General features: G+C 43.2%; 1 protein-coding gene across 4 annotated transcripts in view; it reads left to right on the top strand.

The window, feature by feature from the left end:
- Nucleotides 1-19922, top strand: part of LOC108033635 (neuronal acetylcholine receptor subunit alpha-7) — a 55501-nt gene that overhangs the window by 25619 nt on the left and 9960 nt on the right. For all 4 annotated transcript variants that reach the window (XM_044094546.2, XM_044094545.2, XM_017108053.3 and 1 more), the window contains exons 4-9: nt 4361-4500; nt 12608-12943; nt 13148-13223; nt 16344-16538; nt 17451-17537; nt 19043-19152. In XM_044094546.2, the coding sequence (XP_043950481.1) occupies nt 4361-4500; nt 12608-12943; nt 13148-13223; nt 16344-16538; nt 17451-17537; nt 19043-19152 (944 nt within the window). The remainder of the gene's footprint in view (nt 1-4360; nt 4501-12607; nt 12944-13147; nt 13224-16343; nt 16539-17450; nt 17538-19042; nt 19153-19922) is intronic.

Raw genomic sequence — 19922 nt, 5'->3', positions numbered from 1 at the left:
AACGTCAACGTTGCTTACACCAGCTGTGAGTGTGTGTGCGGCTGTTACTTGCTACTGTATTCATGAGTGTGTCGAGTATGCGCTTGCCCTATGACATCGTTCATACGCCCCGTTGGCCAGCCAAGTGCCCCTTCCACTCCCCCTGGTCTTGTCCTGCAAGTATGACATTTATTGCTACCGAAAGGCTTTTGGCAGGCTTCAAGACTTCAAGCCTCTTCGCTTCTGACAGCCCCCGTCGTTCCACTTTTTGCCTGCCGCCGCTTACATGCGATGATGGAATTAATTTGAATTTTAGCAAAAGGATGGTGCGATTGTCTTATTTCTTTTAATGTCAGTTTACTGCTTTTAAAGGTTCTAATTAGAAATAAAATGCCTGCAACATAGTGATGGAACTCCTACACACCCCCATGGGGCATGCTTTATTCAGGAATTTTCGCAAAATGTCAACTCCCTCCCTGTTCTATCAATCTATACGATAAATGTCACAAGTTCCCTTCCATCATTAGCTAAAGGGTTGTACAAGAAAGAAAAACACCATGTCATGCCTGCCATTTGCATTATGGAGCCCATCCAGGCTCAGAGCATCGCACACATGCGGCCGAGACAGATGATGGGCCCATCAGCTCATCTCCATACTGTTTTGCCAAGAATCAAACCTGAAGCGGTGGAAAGTGGCCAGAGAAGGGTACTCAGAAATGTAGGGCGGACCAAAATCAATCATTTAATGTGATGGCACTCATAATTTTCAATAGTGGACACAAGGCACTTTGATTGATGGCCCTGCCGGGGAATTCCCGGGAATACCAGTCACTGTTTCACTGGAAAGAGTGGCGAAATTCGGTATATTAACAGGAGTTAAAAGTGTAATCACATAAAGGATATATTAAGCAATCTTTGCAATATAATGCCGACAGAGGAACACAATATCTTTGGGATTCTCTCTTGATATTATTTTCTTGCTCCCAGCCAGAGCTACCTATCGATTTGTTTCCGTTTTTAAGGCTCCTCTTGTCTCAGGTTACTCTATCTGCCCCATCCGAGCTCCTAAAAAAAGAAACAGGAAAAAGGAAAACAAGAAAGTCATAAGCAATTAAATGCTTTCCCAGCGCCCAGGCCCCATCCAATTAAGGGCAACTGCATGGGTGTGGGGGTGTGTGTTTGGGGCGGATTGGGAGGACTCCGGAGGGGCGGGTTAGTGCTGGAATTTTTATTGCATAAATTAAGCTTTGAATGGTTAAGCGTCACCTTGGCGCTATTAAAATGCTCGCTTCAGAGCTCTCTCTCGCTCTCCCTTCCCGGAGTCCTTTGCAAATCCTGGCCGCTCCTGCTGCTCCCCCGCAGCCATTAGCAGCTCGCCTGTCGTGGGACTGGCTGTACAGTGTTCACCCTTCTGAACAGACAGCCATCAAGCTTCATCACTGTTGTCCCCCCACACCCCTTCTCAGCCCTTCTCACCCCAACTTGTATCGGTTTTTGGGGGCTTAAGTGGTTTGGCGCCCCGTCAGTTTTCATTTTGCTTTCAATTTTTAATATCGGCGGACAGCGCGAGTCGGAATATTCCTGCCATCTCTGTACTCTCATCTGAGGTCCTTTGGCCGAGGCAAGGATAATGGATTAACTCTAGAGCAGAGTCAAGAAATTCGCTTTAAGAAGTAGGTATCCCAAAAAAAGTATTATTATACGTAAAACAGCATGACTCTAAATGCATTTTTATTATTTTATTTATTTAATAAAAAAATGTTTTATATTCCTTATGTGTCTAAAAAAATGAATTTTTTATAAGGTAACAGGACAGCAAAGTCTGTACAAATAAGAAAATACATTTATTTACGATTGTAAAAATTTAATATTTTTTATTGCTGAAGACGTTCTTTCTACTAAAGAGTATTTTGGCATTTGCTATCCGACGGCCTCTTGGCCCAACTTCTTATTTTGAATTTTTATTTTCATTTTTGGGGAGCATCGGCCAATTTGCTGTCGTTATTACTGGTGTTGTTGCGGCGTGTGTTTCGTAGGCAGCTGCATTTTCTAACCAATTTCGGTTGTTTTTTATTTTGCCCATTAAATTGGCCCGCTCGAGTGTGCCCCCCGCCGCGGTCCTTGCAACCCACGGTCCTTGCAGCTGTTGCCGCCTCCCTCCGCCGCTCCACCTATCCTTGTCTGGCCAACGACTTGGCTTGGCTTTGTGAAATAGCAATTACTTTTTCATGCTCCACTGCAATAAAATTGCAATTTTATGCGGCCTGCCGACGGACAATAACAACAACAACAGGACACTCAACCAAAAAAAGGGAAATAACGAAACGGAAGTGCAGCCATTGAAAAGGCATTTCGAATGGCCGCAGCCTGCTGGGAAAGTAGAGAGCGTCGGGAAACCTAAATTTAAAGATGACTTCGCGAGAAGTTAACGAGTCGAAAATGGAAAGCTAATGACTTGTTAGAAGTCTTTAAGAACGATTGCCAGTTCTTACTTTCGTTCAATAATAAATCATGAACTCTTTAATTTATAATGAAGTGTGTATATTAAAGATTCTAGAACTTTGAAGTAATGTTGTTTTAACTCTCTTTTTCACTGATTGAACAGTTTTTCTAAATTAAATTATAATTTTTTTTTAAATAATTAAACTAAAGAATAGGCTTTAGAGTAATCCAAAGCTTCCTGCTTACTTTTGGCTGCATGAAAAATAATTCAAAGTATACTGTACGTTTCACTTTTGATGCTCGTTTTTCATCTGTTTATGATGGTTAGACAAAAAAGCAAGTAAAAACAAAAGTCTTCGCTCGTGATGCCGCAGTCAAAAGTCGGCAAAGTCGCCTTTGTGCCCAGTCACAATGGTCAGCCGATACTCAGGATCGCTGGCAGCCCCTCATATTTGTTTTATTATCGCATTCATTTTGACACTTCATCAGACGTTGGCCTCTTTTTTGTTTTTGTTCAGCAGTTTTTGTCTTCTCGGAGGCCCTGCTGCGCCCCTGTTGCTTTGTTCTAGGCCCACTCCCCACACCCCACTCCCCACTCGGCTGGTGTCAATGCTTTGCCTTAAAGGCCTAACTAGGTGCCCCACCAGGCGGCCCACCCAGCGACCCACTCATTGTTGGCCTGGCCCGTGCTCGTTAGCTGCAGTTTTGCCTTCATCTGGTCTCGGCCGGCTTTCTTGGCCCGCAGGCTCGTCATTTTGTTTTAATATTAAATGAACAAGGAAGAGAGCGCGCGTGAAAAGCGAATGAAATATGCAAAAACGGCGGAGAAAGTGGCAGGGCCGGAGAAAGCCAGCTGGAGCAGGACCAAAGACAAATTAAAACTAAAAAATTCATGTGCATAATTTCTAAACGCTGTTCATTTCGTATGCAAATCTTTTGGGTTAAGCGGGCTAAGCTCGGCAAAAGCCAAAAGTCGCCCACCTACAATAGATTCCAAACGCTGGCTGCACTAAAATAGATGCGCCCGAGGTGGATTTGTTCGGCGAATTTAATTACCGACCTCTTCAGATTTAGGGCGAACGCTGCGCTGCACATCAATCGGGGATTAATTCGATTTCAAAAACCTCATCAGTGGCAATTTCGCCAGATTATTTTTCCCCTTGCCACACTGCACACTGCATTCTCAATCAACTCAATAAATCCGCAACTTACCACTACTTACTGTCTGCTCGCAGGGTTTTTTATGGCGGAAAGGGGGAGGTGGGTGAAGAAAGGAAAACTGGAGGAAAACTCTTAAGAAATTATCAAATTGAGAGGCAACGAGCGGGCGGGCAACTTGGATCCAGAATCCCCCGGAATCATCTAGTTTCTTTTGTAGTTTCTTCTGCTGCCCACATTCATGCATAAATAATTCCCCGATAACGATGCGAATATGTCCGTCCCTGTGTGTGTTTGGCTGTGGGCTGTGGGTGGGGCAATCTATTATCGCTGGGCAAAAAACGTAACAAGAAAATTTGTATGTGAAAAACTTTTGCTCAATAAAAGTTTCCTTTTGTTATTCGCCTGCCCGAGAACAATGGTCTCGTCCCTACGCCCAAACGACTGAGAAAGACATATGTGTGTTGGCAGAGCGAAGAACAAAAACTTTTCCTGTGCCATCCTTTCGAACTCCTTTCCCTGTTGCCTTTCCAATCCGACGCCGACTGCACGGCCCGCATCCGCAGAGGTCCTGGCTGCCAGCCCAGGTCCGGGGACCGAGCGAAACCAACTTGCAGAAACCAAAAACTCGTAAACTTTTGCATATCAATAAATTGTAGTTGTTGATGTTGATTTGCGGCGCTCCTGCGAAATGCCAAACAGTTGCTGCAGTCCTGCTGCAGGACCCCCAAGCCACTCCCTGCACTTTGCATGCACTAATTCGAATCTTATCTACTTGCAGTTTGCCTAGCAGGATATCATGAAAAGAGACTGTTACACGATCTTTTGGATCCCTATAATACACTAGAACGTCCCGTTCTCAATGAATCGGACCCGTTACAATTAAGCTTTGGGTTAACTTTAATGCAAATTATCGATGTGGTAAGTAAAGCAAACTATTATCATTTATTTATTAAGGTAGTATAAGCTTTCTTAGGACTTAAATACATTTTAAATAAGTTTAAATATGAATTCAAGGTCTTTGAAATTCTCAGCTCTATTTTTTTAAATCAATTAAACTTCCTTCTTCTTTGGCTTAACTGCCTAATTCGTTTTAAATTAGAGTCTCAGCAGCAGGCAACCTTTAGTTTACTTAACACATTCGCTGTGACGGCATTAAAAGCATCCTTTAACTTCCCGTTTTAATTACCGCCAGTCTTGTGTCAGCGAGGAACTTTCGGTTTCACAACTTTTTCCCCGTCCTTTGAAAGGCTGCCTTAAAGTAGGCAGCTGAAAAAAGAATCCCTGATGACACAATTTGGTCCTGGGTAAAAAGTGAATTGCCAAGAAAGTGAAATTTTAATTATTTGCCAGAGAGCACACGTGTGTGTGTGTGTATGTGTGTCCTGTTGGCTGTTCCTTGAATGGCAGCCACCCCTACCCCCGCACCGCTGGCCTATTTGCAGACAGGACACACACATATCCTGGCTGACTGGCAGTGTCGAGCAAATTACATGCAACGTCATGTGGCATGTGCGCCGTTTGACTCATTTTCACCTTTCGAAAGGACGGGCGGACGGTCGCCCGTCCTGCATTCATCAGTTGCGAAAACTTTTCCCCAACTTACAATTGCGCGTGGGGGTGAAAAGTCAGGGAAAACACGGAGCCTAGAACATAGAGCCCAGAGAAAGAAGTGGCGAGCGAATAAGGTGGAAAGCTGTCGGAAAAGGCGGCGCAAGGCGTTTGCCTTTGTTAGTGAGACAACCTCAATTCATATTAGATTTGCATTGCATTTGTCCGTGTGTGTGGCTTGTTTGTTTGGCCACCACCGCGCCAGGGGCAGGGAGCCAGGAGCAGGGCTCCAGCACCTAACCGGGACCGGGACCAGATCCTGAGCCTGAGCCTGAGCCTGCGAAGGAGAGGAGCCTAGTGTCCCGCACAAAGTTGGAATTCAGCAAAATGGAGCGCACAAACAAAAGGCACTCACACATGAGGCATGAAAGGCAAAACAGCAACGCAGAAAAGTTGCTGCTGGCATACATGGCTCAGGGAAAAAATAAAAGCGAAAACGATTCCAGACGCTAGAAAACTGCGCATTCAGTGACGCGCTAAAAGTCGCACATTCGCAAACAAATACTCCCTCACAAAGGCAAACAGTGGAAAAGCAATGCACAGTGCACTGAGAGAAGCTAGGGATGAAATGTCAGTCATACATTTTGAGGGGAGTAAAGGGAACAACCTCAAGTTTTCCCTGAAAATATATGTAAAATAAAATATTTTAAAAATAATTCCTGATAATAATGAACAAATTATAGCGTATTAACATAATGATAGGACCTAAAATTGGTATAAAAAGCATTTTAGAACTTAGATCATGTCTGTACATTTTGAATTACCAGGTGTAACTATCAATTGTATTTATCAATAATAAACTAGATTCCCTTAACTTTTAGAAACCTTATACTTCACACAAGGATAAAACAAGCTGCTTGGCTTCAACATGTTTGCCACATTTTCGGGCAGTGCATTAACAATAAAATACAGCCGTACACACTTGGCATGCAAATAAAATGAATAAATAAAATTTGCACATGTGCTTTTCACACCTTGTGCCAAAACATATAAACCCGAGGGCTGGCATGGGGAGAATCCAGGGGCTTAAGGGCGGTTTTTCCGAGGGGCTGGATTTTCCAAGGGGTGGGTGGGCGCCGCAATGAAGTGCGAGTTGCTGCCGGTGCAAAATGAAGTTGAAAGAACAGAACGAATGGGCACAATGCGCTGGCGGTCGTTGTTTGTTGCCGCTCTGGGTGGTAGTAAAACTGCAGCACGCACACTCGAAGCGCAGCGGGAAATTCAGCTGGAGCTGCAGAAAAGCGGCAATTACTGGCAACTGACGACTGAGAGCACCGCGCAGGCATTAAAACCGAAATCGGGTCATTCGGCTGAAATGAGCGCGAGTGACGGCCGTTACCACCTCTGGATGCCGAACTGCGGCTTAGGAGCCCTGTGGTGTACTCAAACTTTTATTGCGCACTGTTAGTGGCCCGCTTAGATGTCGCGGCAATCAAAAGTTGTTAATGCCTGACGGGGAATCGTAATCGTAAGGAAATTAGTTGCATATGGCGCGATAATAAAGGTATAACTCTCTAGCCGCTCCCCCATTTCAATTGGCCTTTTCGTTTATTGCACAGGCATGCAGAGAAAAATGGAGGAGAGATACATACTCGTTTGCATTTCTGATAAAATAAAATTTGTAAGTGGAAAAAATATTTGTTTTCCTGGTACCCATTTGTTTGATAAAAAATATATACATGGAAGTTAAAAAGAAATTCGATCTAGTGGAAAAATTGATTGATTTTCTTTCTCATTTGTTTAAAAAATGATCAGCATTCTCTAACCGTTTTTATCTATTGCAGAACATATTAATTGGCTTTATAGCAATTTAAAGCGTTATTTTTTAACCAATAATCAACAAAATGGAAGAGAAAAGTTAAAAGAAAAACTATATATACGTTTTGCATTCTGGTAAAAACCATTTGGAAAACCATTTATTCTATCAATCGAACCGAAAAATATGTAGGTGAAAACTCAAAAGAATTTTCGCCTTAAAGTAGAGCATATCTTATCTGAAGTAAACGATTTTCCTGCCACTCGCAGGTCGGCAGGGCCATCAGTTGTCCTGTGAGGATATGCCAACGTTCGACGGTGGCCATATTTTAACTGCTAAATGCAGTGGCTCCTGTGGCATTTGCATATTTTTTGCCTTCTCCAGCTGGGTCTCCGAGCAATTTAAAGATTAAACACCTGGCAGGGATTTCGCAACACCAACACCGCCGGCACAATGCAATTGAAAATGCTGCACCACAGTCCCTGGGAACAATGGCAAAATGGATACATTGAGGGCCCTTTGCCTTTCATCAATTTCACTTTCCAGACAATGTCAACAGCTCCTTGGGCAGCTCTGAGGATTCTAATCACACGCCCATTCAAACAATGGCAGTCCTCGGGTAATATGGTTTTTATCCCCATTTGATTTATGTAAAGCACAGGTCATAATTGCTTTCCCCGGAGGTCACCTGCCCCCTCGGAGAGCGGGGACAATGCCTTCCCTGCTCGCTTCCTGTTGGCAATCCTGCCGCTGGAAATTGCATTTTCTTCATTTTCAGCCATGAGTTTGTGTAAGTGTCCGGAAGAGCTTTTCCCTTTGTTGTGCGCCACGCCTGGCAACGAAATTAGAATGCCTTCGTGCTGCAACACTTGCCGGCGGTTTTCTATTCTTGGCCCGGTGCTGCCCAGGTCTCCTCCGCCGGGCTTCCATCAACATAAACAGGTTTCCCATGTGCAGAGATGGTTATGGACATGCCTGGCATACTTTCGCAAATGCTTTCAATGCATTTTCGACTGGGGCTGGGATTGGGATTGGGGCTGGAGTTTGGCTCTGGAGTTTGGGGTAGGGGCTTGTGGCAAGGGCTTCACTCACTTTCACTGTGATTGATGTTGTTGCCCCTGCAAGTGACGGAGACGGAGCATCCTCTGTCCTGTGTGTCCTCCTCCAAAGCGTTCCCGTTTTTCCGTGCCGATACGACTTTGTCAAATGAGCACAACGTCACAGGCACACACAACTGCATGTAAAGGATGGCCGGCTGAGGAGGGCTGTCCTGTCCAGTGGAATGCTCAATGGCTTGTGGCTGCCAAAGTGTTTGGCAGGAATTGGGCCAGCACTTTGACCCACTGAACCGCAACTGTACCTTAGCTGAGCTATTCCCTTTAAATGTTATAAATTAAGGGTTAAGGGTTAAGGGAGTTTAAAATTTCGATTTTAATGGAACTGGCCAAGTGAACTCTCTCCCAATAAAGCATTGAAGCAGTTACAACCATATGAAGAGTTATTTACATATTTTTTCCCAACTTATGTTACTATACTTATTATCACGAGAGAAAAGCGAACTCCGCAAAAGTACACAGCACACAGTTCCGATTTAATTGCATTTTGCAAGCGTCCAGGGATCGCTCTCGTTACCAAAAAGAAAACAAAGGCTCTGCTGAAATCAGTTCCAATTATTTTCCCAGCGGAAGAAATGAATATTGAAGTGTTTTTTAATTAAATGCGTCGAGTGAAAGCAATCGCCAAGTGCTGGGTACTCGTATTAAAGTAAATAACGAAACCCATAATCGAAGCACTTTACAATTTAAAATTGAAGTAATCAGTGAAAGAAATCAAACATTCATGGCTGAGGAGAGGGATTGTGGAATCCCATTGAGCGCGTAAGCCCTGCTGAATCGCATTTTAATTTACAGATACATGATCTAGCTGGCCACCGACTGGAAACCCGATCCTAAAAACGCAATCCTTTTTAAAGTAAGTCGAATTGAAAGCAGGTCTGTGAGTAAGCCAATAAGCATTCCTTCGCCGCTCAGCACAATCAGCGGGCTTGACAAATGGAGAGGGGATTATTGAGAACTATGCTGGAAAAAAGCCAAGGGAAAAAGAAAGTGAAAAACAGGCCAGAGAAAACCGGATACAAAAAGAAGTTGGCTGTCAGGGCGAAGCAAGCAGGGCGAGGAGGGGAAATTACAGGGCGGGGCTCGGTGAAAGGGCGGCGAAAGTACAAATAAAACAACTCCCAGGCGCATTAATTAAAAAGGAGCAGACAAAGCGAGGCGCAGATTAATTGGCATCAATGGGGGAAAGAGGGCTCGGATAGGGGCCAAGACGCGGGCCAAGGATACGGAGGAGGAAGTGATTAAGTAGGCGCAGGACGACGGCAGGGCGGGGCTGAGTATCAACGGATATCAGCGGAAAATGAGTAATGAAGTCGAGATGGGCCAGCCGTTTTTTATGCATACAGGATAAACAGGACAATGAGAAACTAGGCCTGTGCCTGTGTGTGCGTGTGTCTTCGTGAGTGTGCAACTGTGCGAGTGTGCGTGCCGAACGAGCGCCGCGTTTTATGCTACACTTTCAGTCGGCTTCGAGTTGGCTTTCCTTTTTTAAACTCCCCGAACTGCGCCGGCCTGCCATGTCAATGAACCGCCTCTGCGTGTGCATGCGGATTTTAAGGGCATATGTATTTGCCCCGCTCGTATGCAAATTTCCGCATACCGAAACTTGTCTTTGGCCCGGTCGAAGGCTGGGCAGGAGACGAGTGGGGGAAATAAAAACTCTTGGGCTGTAATAATTTTGCCGTTTGCTTTTTGCTCATTTAAAATTCAACAACTGCCGCCCGTAGCCGCAATTTATTTATATATATTTTCTTCGCTTTTTTACCAAGTACACATAAGCATATGGCTTTATACATATACGCACACTATTTAAATGCGCATGGGCTTCATTTATATATGGGCTTTTCTTGTGCGGATGCTGCATTAAGGAGCACACAAAAACAGCCCACAAACGCTGCTCCTTTTTCTAAGGCTGCATCAAAAGCATTCGGGCCCGGACAGCCAGCGACGCACAGTGCCACATTATTTATGCATAATGACCGTAGAAATAGATCCTCTTTGAAAATATTTAAATTAGAAAATTTAAACTTTGTTCCGGGAACAACATAATGTCTTTTAAACACTGTTATTTGCTGCGGTAAGAGGTAGTGACACATTTTCGTTGTGGAATCCACTCAGCTAGCTGGCTTTAAATTTGTTAAGCTTGGCTTTGGGTTTACCTGAGCTTTTAATTAAATTCTTTCCGCTCTCACGTTTTGCGGCTGTTAGTTTTATAATTGTGTGCACCGCTTTTACTCCAAATGAACATGCGCATTCAAAATTTAAATTGGATGGGTGGCGAACAGGAGTTGCCCCGACAACTGCATTTGGAATACATAACCACAGAGGCAACGTCCTGTCAAAAGCCGCCAGTTGATGGTGGGCTGCTGCTGAAGTTGGGTGAACTAACAAATTTAAATGGGAGAATGTCTTGGTATACTAAATCCCGGATATAAAAGGGCCTCTGGAGATACACCATGCCATTTCCGAGGTCGGCTAAACGAATTAAACGAGTGGCGTCAAACCAAAAATGCACTCTATGTGTAAGCCGACAAAATTATGGAGCGTTAACAGAAACTCAATTTGGAAAACGGAATTTTATTAGGTCGCTGTCGACCCTGTTTCCTGCCCCAACGACAGTCCCCTTCGTCTTCGCAAAAACCATGGCATACTTTTCAGCGTCAGGCATTTGTTTGTCTGCTGCGGTCGCAGTCGCAAAGTGCACTGCAAAATATAAGTGTGCAGAGGGGGTTGTTTGCCCGTGAGGGGGGAGCTAGCTGGCTGGCCGAAATGGACTCTGCTGCAGTCAAGTGCAATAATGTAATGGCTATATTTAGCCAGGATCGCACACACACACACACGGGGACGCGCTCCATGTTTGCCCTGCGTTATGGCCGCAATATTACCGAGTCCTGCCACGTCGCTCCTTTACAGCGTTATATTTGCTGCATGCTTCGATTTTGTTGGTCCACCGGCTCTCGTACACCATCTCCATGCCCCACAACCTCAACGCCACCACCGCCCGATCCGATTTGCCCGGAAAACATATTGACAGCATGCTGGTAGGGATCCGCCTGCGGGCCTTGGGTTTCGGCTCTCCATTTCATCTCTGCCGCATTCCTGTCGCATATATGAGCCCATTTTGTGATTGCACTTGCAGCCTGGCCCACGGAAATTGCTCGGACAAAATATTCGAGCAGCGCGAGCCCGTGCTCATCCTGAATCCCCTGCCTCCGCCATCCGATCCCGCTGCCGATTCCTTTGGTCCTTTGCCCTCGCTTTGTTAGCTGAGCACCCGAGATTTGCTTTCCGCCAGTTGTTTTCGATTGCCACTGTGCTTTGGTCTCGCTTTTGTTGGGGCTCTGCTTCCTGCCGCCGTTGCTCACCGAGTGAACCATGAATATTTCAGGCATTTAATTGTAAATTACACATACGCCCTGTGCGCCGTAGTTGAATTTTTTAGGAGCAGCTGCCCTGCGGCGGATTCGGTGTCTGGTTTCGCTGTTGAGCGCGGACTCGGTTATTGGGCCACATCCCTGGGGAGCGGGGCTAGGCTCCATTTAAAAACGAAACTATCTTGATTAAAGTTCACTTACAGTAAAAGCGGTTCATTTTTTGGTTCAAAATATACCGGAAATATTTACTTATTTAGTGAAAATTCTTTGTTCCATTTTGAAAAGATTGATAAATACGATGGAGCTTATACTGTGTTTATACGTCACTTTAATTTAAGATTACCGCGAAATATTATTTTAACCCTGCTACATAAAATGTTTAATAAAAACCTATCTTAAACTGGTTGAAAGCTATTTTACCACATTTAAAAAACGAAAAGATCGGTAATGCTAGAACAAATACCCAAATTTGGGGAAAATCCAACTAAGTTAAATCGACCATAGCTATCATTTTCTACTTAAATATTTATCGTAATCTCCTTTTTTTAGTCAATAAAACCAAATAATTGTACCAGTATAGAAAAACTTTTTTTTTGAGGCAATGTTTATGCAACGTTTTGGTATCCGAAAATCCTTCCACTTATATTCTAAAGTTTCTATTTTAGAAAAATTTTAAAATCAGTATTGAACTACTTTTTTGTAATTTTCTTTTATGGTGCAATGCTCTTATAACTTTTTCGTGTTCGAAAATTCTGTATATTCCTATTGTTAAAAAAATGTTTATTATGGACTTGTTGGTCTGTTTCCAATGCTCCTCTTACTTATTTTGGTTAAAAAGAGTTTTTTATTTCGGATTAATTTCTCAATCTTTTAAAAAAAATGAATTGCATTGAACTGCCTGCGCAAACAACTGACTCCGATTGATACGAATTTTCAACTGCCATATTTGCCCGAGTGAGTTGCCGACCAAATCCCACGGCAGCTCGCATCCGTTGCGGCAGGAAATACTTTATAAAAAACAGCCAGAGCGAGTTCCAAGCAAAGTTTGCACTCTATGAATATAGTTATGTGAAGCTGCGTTTTTTACGCGCTAATTATTAATACCCCATACGGTGCGCCGTGTGTAATTAACTTCCTGTTGGGCTGACCATTTCCTTTTTTCTCGCCCGTAGGACGAGAAAAATCAATTGCTAGTCACGAATGTGTGGTTGAAGCTGGAGTGGAACGACATGAATCTGCGCTGGAACACCTCCGACTACGGCGGGGTGAAGGATCTGCGGATACCGCCGCACCGCATCTGGAAGCCGGACGTGCTGATGTACAACAGCGCGGACGAGGGCTTCGACGGCACCTACCAGACGAACGTGGTGGTGCGCAACAACGGGTCCTGCCTGTACGTGCCGCCGGGGATCTTCAAGTCGACGTGCAAGATCGACATCACGTGGTTCCCCTTCGACGACCAGCGCTGCGAGATGAAGTTCGGCAGCTGGACCTACGACGGATTCCAGGTTTGGTTCAGTCTCCCGTCCAAGCAGGGCAACCAGGAAGTACTCACTTACTGAAAGAACTCGTAGTTGTTATGCTTGACCGATCCATTCGAGTATATTTACCACTTATGCTTATGATTTCCCTTGGTTCCTTTTGCTGCATTGATCTGATGCGAGTGAGATATTTACATTATTCTACCCTCTCCCCGAATATCGTATAAAAAGCTGGATTTACAATTACAAGATGAAACTGGCGGTGATATCAGCAGTTACGTGCTCAACGGCGAGTGGGAACTACTGGGTGAGTAAGCCAACGTCGTCCTGGAGCGACCTCCTTCCTCTCTCCACTCTCTACATACTTCGACACCCAAACTCAGGCTCTGAGCGGGGGCGGTCTCTGCCCCGTTCTTCAGACAGAAAAGATGATAAAAGTTGAGAAATGCTCCGCAATGCTCCCGGTTCGGAGTGTGTGTGCCAAAGTGCCAAGGACTCGCTGCTGCTCCTCCGCGGAGTTTGGGCCTTGCGGCTGATTTATAGCATACTTTCGTGTGCCAAACACACAAGGACACTCACACACACCAAGAAACTTCGACTCTCTCTCTCTCTCACTATCACTTACTTACTCTCTTTCACTCTTGAGCAGGGTTCAAGCTGCGAACTACAGTTCCGAACTCGTTCCGTTCGAAACTACGACTGTGTTGCTCATCGATACGTGATTGAATGCAGTGTTCAATCATCTAGAGATGAGGAGGTTTACATCACTGCTTTTAATACACTTCCATAGTTAATTCGTTCAATTCAATTTCGAGGTCAATGAATACGGAATTAAGTAAGGCACTCGATGAACCCTGTTGTTATCCCACCCAAATTACTCAAATACTTTCGTACTCCACCCAAATCACACGCTTATCCAGTGTTCTCCCACTCACTCTACTTTCAAAACAAAAACAACCGAAACTATCGCAAAAATTCTTGGGCGCTTTAACTCTTAAGTCCGAAATAGCCGCGTAAACATTTCGTTTACTCTCAGTGTAAGAAGTCTGCTTGGAGGAGCATAACTTTAGGCTGCTTTGGGCCTAAATATGCTACTCCAAGGGCAGGCCACAATAAGTTTTTAACCTGATAAAGAGGTAAGGTCCGGTCCTGGTATGCATTTATTTAGCATTTTTTTCCCGGAATCTATGAATCCTTTCTTAATCGCAGATAAAGGCATGTGGATAGCGCATAGATAAGCAACTAAGTGAATGCTGAATAGAAAACGCTTACTTATAAACTATATAAACTGTCTCGGAGTACAGAGACAGCCATGAAGACATGGAAATATTTTGCATTTTGCCTAACAACTTAGTTTAAGGATATGGGGGACCTATCGCGATAGCACTAGCTGTACATAAATACTTTTTGATAACCTTACTTTCTTTTATTAAATACAATTTTCACTTTTACCCAGATAAAGTTCATTATTTCTTAAACAATGCAGTAAAACTGCATGGAACATTTTCACAAACCGAAGCAAATAATTTATAAGTTTTTTCTCTAAATTATAGACACAGCATACAAGTTTATATATTTTTCTGTTATCCAAAATTTAAAAACAACAAAACGACCTGAAAAAGCGCTGCGAGATCAAAAAATCAACAATCCACCAAACTAGAATAAAATAACAAAGGCACAAAAACCGGAAATTCTAATGAAGGATAGCGTAAATACGTTCGCATTCAGTGCGCAAATGGCAGTGGAAAGCCTCGTGAAAAACTATGACACCTTAAAATCGTTTTTGTAAGCGTTTCATAGTCTGGGAAAAGTTTGAGCCAGCTGAATAGATAGGGGGAGGAGCTGTGCAGTTAGAGCCATACACCAGAACCAATTAAGAAATTAAAAGACAAATACTTCTGCATCCTCGCACATACATGCACTGCGAATTAGTGCCTCGAAAAGACAGAGAAAGTTTTCGACTCAACACTGGCCACAAAAGTGCAAAAGAAAAATGTTTGCAACAAATTTTAGTTTCATTTGCCAACTTTGTTCTCTTTTATTCCCTGTTTTCGGCTTTTATTTTTCTGTGCGTAATTTTTCGGGAGTTTTCAAAAGTTTTTCGGCGGGTTTTTGTTTTCTTCCCCCTTACCCCTTGACCCCCTGCCACTTCTTATTTTCTATCTGCATTTGCGGCTTTTTTTCCCCACCAGCTTATGCAAATTATTTTGAGTTGGCCAAGTGCTCGCAGACATGAGAGGTAAACTGTTTGTGGGGTGGAGTTTGGGAATCCGAAGTAGCTAGGTCATTTTTAAATACGCTGCCAGGGCGTTTTGTTCGCAGTCTCTGTCCTGGTAATCCCTTTGGTAATCTCGGAGTAAGTTGAGCAGATAATTTAGCTGGAAGTTTTGTTGTCCGCCACACCCACACCCACTTCCTTCTGCATTTCTTTGGGCATATGGCAAATGCTTTTTGCCAAAAGTTTTTATTGCAAATATGTTTGCGAACATGTCGCAAGCCGGGCGGGGGGAAAGCAATTAGGAAGGCGACGCTATCTGGGAAAGGGTTCCATGGTTTTTGAATGGATGTACTTTGGAGTTCGAGGAGAAAGTTTCCCACAGAGGCCAGATTAACAGAAGTTCGAAGAATCTTTCAATCAGCAGGGACAACCATTTAGCCTGGCTGCGGCTGTAGTCTCCCTTGTCCCAATGCGAAAGCGAGTAGCATGACAAGCCACAAAGATCACTCGTTAGTCAGGGGAGGAGGATATAGACAATTTACACCATCCTTTAGGCACACCAGGAACTCTGCATTTACAGCCAATAAGCTCCGCTTACACAACTTTACTCTCAACTTACTCTGATTTTGTACATGTATATGCATACTTGAATAGCCCGCAAACGATTTCTTATCTCTACATACTTTTATACTCCGTATTTACATTTTGGAAAGCAAAGTGCATAAAACTTTTCCCCTAGTAAATTGCTCGGCTTACTCCACTCTGCTCTGCTCTCTTACTTACTTAACTTTACTTACAATTAGTTTGCCTAGACAAATAAAACTCTGCCCGAAACTAAGTTTACACTCAACCGAACCCAGACCCATGTGCCCGGCATGCCCTCCCACACACCGCACACACTTCCCTGCCACTTGCCACCCTGCCACCCTGCCACTCTGCCACTCATATCTGTAAAGCATTCAAGAACTGTAAATGGCAATAATGCTTCAATTACACTCACCAGCCACTCTAGACTTTGATCTGCTCTGCTTACTACTCCGTTCTACTACTCCCTACTTTACCCAACTCTTGTAATGTGCTCAGAACAAGATGCTCAGCCCGAGTGCCAAGTAAAGACCGCCACAGATACATATCTGCCAACATAACTACAGATATTGCTAGACTCTCCAGTCCCTGTATAACGCTCTCCATACAATTGAACCATCGCAGGTGTGCCTGGCAAGCGCAACGAGATCTATTACAACTGCTGCCCGGAGCCCTACATCGACATCACCTTCGCCATCATCATCCGCCGCCGGACGCTGTACTACTTCTTCAACCTGATCATACCCTGTGTTCTGATCGCCTCCATGGCCCTGCTCGGCTTCACCCTGCCGCCTGATTCGGGTGAAAAACTATCACTGGGTAAGTAAGTCAAGCTAGGATGGGGATTAATTTCAAACCACTTACGCCACGCAAATACTTAAGAGCCCCCCGACATGCAGGCAAACAGCCTGAGAGCCGCTCGAGGAGTATTTGCCAAGTACTTTTTAAATAATGACAGCCTAGTCGGTGGCGAAAGCAGCGACTTTCAAATTATGTGCCTCCCCCAAGCGCGTTGATTAGAATGAGCTGGAGCCCCTCAGCCAGCTGGCTCTACAAACCCAGCGTCTGACTGACTGACTGACTGACATAGCACATTAACCCATTATTGCCAACGCCACCCCGTCCGCCACTCTCAGCGCTGTTAAACAAACTATCGAACTTCTAATGCCGCCCTGGCTGGGTGCTGAAAAGTGTTCAACGAGCCGGGCGCAAGGAATGCTCCTCAAAGTGGGCTGTCAATCGCCGGGACAGAGCATTAGTGGCTTGGAAAATCAGTTGGGACTCTCGACCGAGCCCGAGGAGCCGGTTACTCCGACGATGCTTGGGTACACAGCACTGAAATAGAAATAAATGGCCAGCAGTGGGTGTGGGAAAGTGCACGGCAAAGTTTTAGAAGCCCGGGGGAAGGGTTGCACTCTCTCTTGAGGAGTGTGACTGATGTGGGCTGTCGAGAGGAGTCGAGCAGAAGTCCTGCCACGGGCAATTGATTTGGAAAATAATTACCCAGAGATGTACTCTTACGTGTTTTGAATTTAAATATTAAGTAGAGGGGACCTGGCTTGACAAAAAAAACTTATCAAATTACCAGAACAACCCATAAATATTTCATTTCATTCTAAAATATAGTTGTAATAGATAAAATGCCATTATAGCGACACAGTCTAAGATATGATATCCCTAAGATATATAACCTCATCACTTAGTCGTTCTCCGTTTCCGTTTGATATCTAGGTGTCACCATCCTGCTCTCGCTGACCGTGTTTCTCAATATGGTGGCCGAGACAATGCCGGCCACTTCCGATGCGGTGCCACTGTTGGGTAAGATCATTTCGTTTGCCAATAGTAGTCGCTGGTAGAGCTTCTCGTAAATGTTAACCTAAGCCATGTTATCCTGTGTGTACTTACTGCTTTTGAGTTCACGTGCTCCTCAGTTTGCGTTCTCCTGTTGCAATCCATTAACTAAACATTTATACTGTGATACTTTCATATACCTATGTACTCGTTTCTAAGTATCTCTAAAGTTGCAGTTGCATATTCATTTTATATATCCATGCATTTCTAAAATGATTTTAAAATCCAAATAAAATCCGATGATTTTATAATATTAAAACTTTGACACACAATTAAAACCCGAAAAGATTTTGAAGCACAGCCGTCGACCTGAGAAACATTTGTTTTGGCAGCAAAGTCAATTGTTAAACAATAATATTTGGCTTTGGGGTGCAAAACAAAAATGCGAGCTGCTGCGGCAAAAAATAATAAAATTCCAAAAGTAGCGAAAGAAAACTCATTAATCATAACCAGAGGGGCATATAAATGTGACTAAAAACCCTTTAAAACTTGCCAAAAACGAATTAATAACCGGATAACCCACTATATTATATGACCCTTAAACAACGCAAGATGATCAAGTCTAAACTATAAATATAAAACACGAGTTGGTTTGAATAATGCACACTTATTTGACAACGAGTTTCTTGCACGCTATGAATATTTTTTTAGGTTCGGTTGTCAGGACATCAGTACTACGAATGCAGTTGGGTTGTTCCTAGTCCACCTGAAATTATAGAAACAGATTGGTTACAAGCCTATCTAGAGGGAACAGCTCCGCTACCTATGCAAAATTGCCAAAATACTCTGTCAACCGAACTGAATTTCCTTTAAAACTTTCATAATTTTGTTTTTCAAAATTATACAATCTTCCGATTCGAATACTATTCCTCCAAAAAGTGCTTACCAAATTAAAATTAAAATTATCTTGTTGAATTTATCTCATTCCGTTCTTGGCGTACACTTTTTGGTGTCTAACTTCTATATTTACCTAACCTATGTCTAAAGTATAAGTACAAGCTAAAGTTAACCTCGTGTGTGTGTGAACTAAAAACAGATAATAAATCTATATGTATTTTTCTTGAGAATAACATTTGCCATGCCTTGTAAAAACCGATCGACTAAGAAGCTAACAAACAGAACATTTTTGCCTTTAATGTACTAACTCAAATATTTTGTACATATTTCTTGCCTTTTTCTTTCTTTCAAACAAACTATGTACCTTCCGCAAAAATATATGTGCTCACAAAATGCATATAAAACCGAACGAACCGAACCGTACACTATGAATAAAATCTGAACTTTCAAATATGCGTTACCCCAAACGATCTAACACAACAACAACTTCCAATCCAACAATATATTAACAATAAAACTAACCAATAATCCGTGCACCACTACAACAATTACAATATATTCCCACACTGAACACGATAAATATATATGATATGTGCTATATATATATATTGACAACACGCCCAACCAACCAACAGGTACATATTTCAATTGCATAATGTTTATGGTAGCTTCATCCGTTGTGTCAACGATTTTAATATTAAATTATCATCATCGAAATGCTGATACGCACGAAATGTCCGAATGGGTAAGTTGCAAATAGGTCAACCCAACAAACAGCCATCCCAAACCACCACAGCAATCCAAAAACTCTCTCGTACCAACCAACCCAAACAAAATATCGAAATAAGAACAACTGCAAAGCGACCATCACTCATCATTTATAGCTTCAGCTAGTTTTCAGTGGCCGCAGGGCGGCAGCTCCAGAGGACCCTCCCACATCCTGCCCCGCATATCCTTTTCCCCGTGCCCCAGAGTCGTCCTCTGTGGCTGCTGAATTTGAGGCCACTGTCGCATAGAATTAGCATTTTTTATATGATTTATCTCTGCCAAAGGAGAAAACTGCAACGTTCTATGCGAGAGCCATGAGAAGATAAGTTATGTGTTAGCTAGCGAAATGTTTTGTGTTAGCTATTTCCACATTGTTCAGTTACTTGTTGTAATTTGTGTTGTGTTCCTTTGTTGTAAAAACGAAACCTAAAACATAAACATAAGCCAATAACACCGGATTAAAAAAAACCTTTTTTTGTGTCAGTTTAAAATTTAATTCCTCGAGTCCGAAATGAGCTTTAGCAAGGCCAGGTCACTTGTTTTTTCAACAAAATTAATTTTTTGTAAACCTCCAAAGTTTCTAAAATTATGCGAATGCCTAGAACAAACATACAATTTATATTGAAAGTACTTGTAATAAATGTAATTAAAGATCAAAAATACTAGATTTTCAATGCCAAATAAAACACTTCTAATAGCAGTAGCTCCAATTATAGTACGATACGATAGCTTTTTAATAAAAACCCA

This window comes from Drosophila biarmipes, chromosome 2L (assembly GCF_025231255.1).
Source record: "Drosophila biarmipes strain raj3 chromosome 2L, RU_DBia_V1.1, whole genome shotgun sequence".
In the NCBI taxonomy this organism is placed as follows: Eukaryota; Metazoa; Arthropoda; class Insecta; order Diptera; family Drosophilidae; genus Drosophila; species Drosophila biarmipes.
Note: the sequence above shows the minus strand (reverse complement) of the source record. Positions and strands in the feature narration are given on the sequence as shown.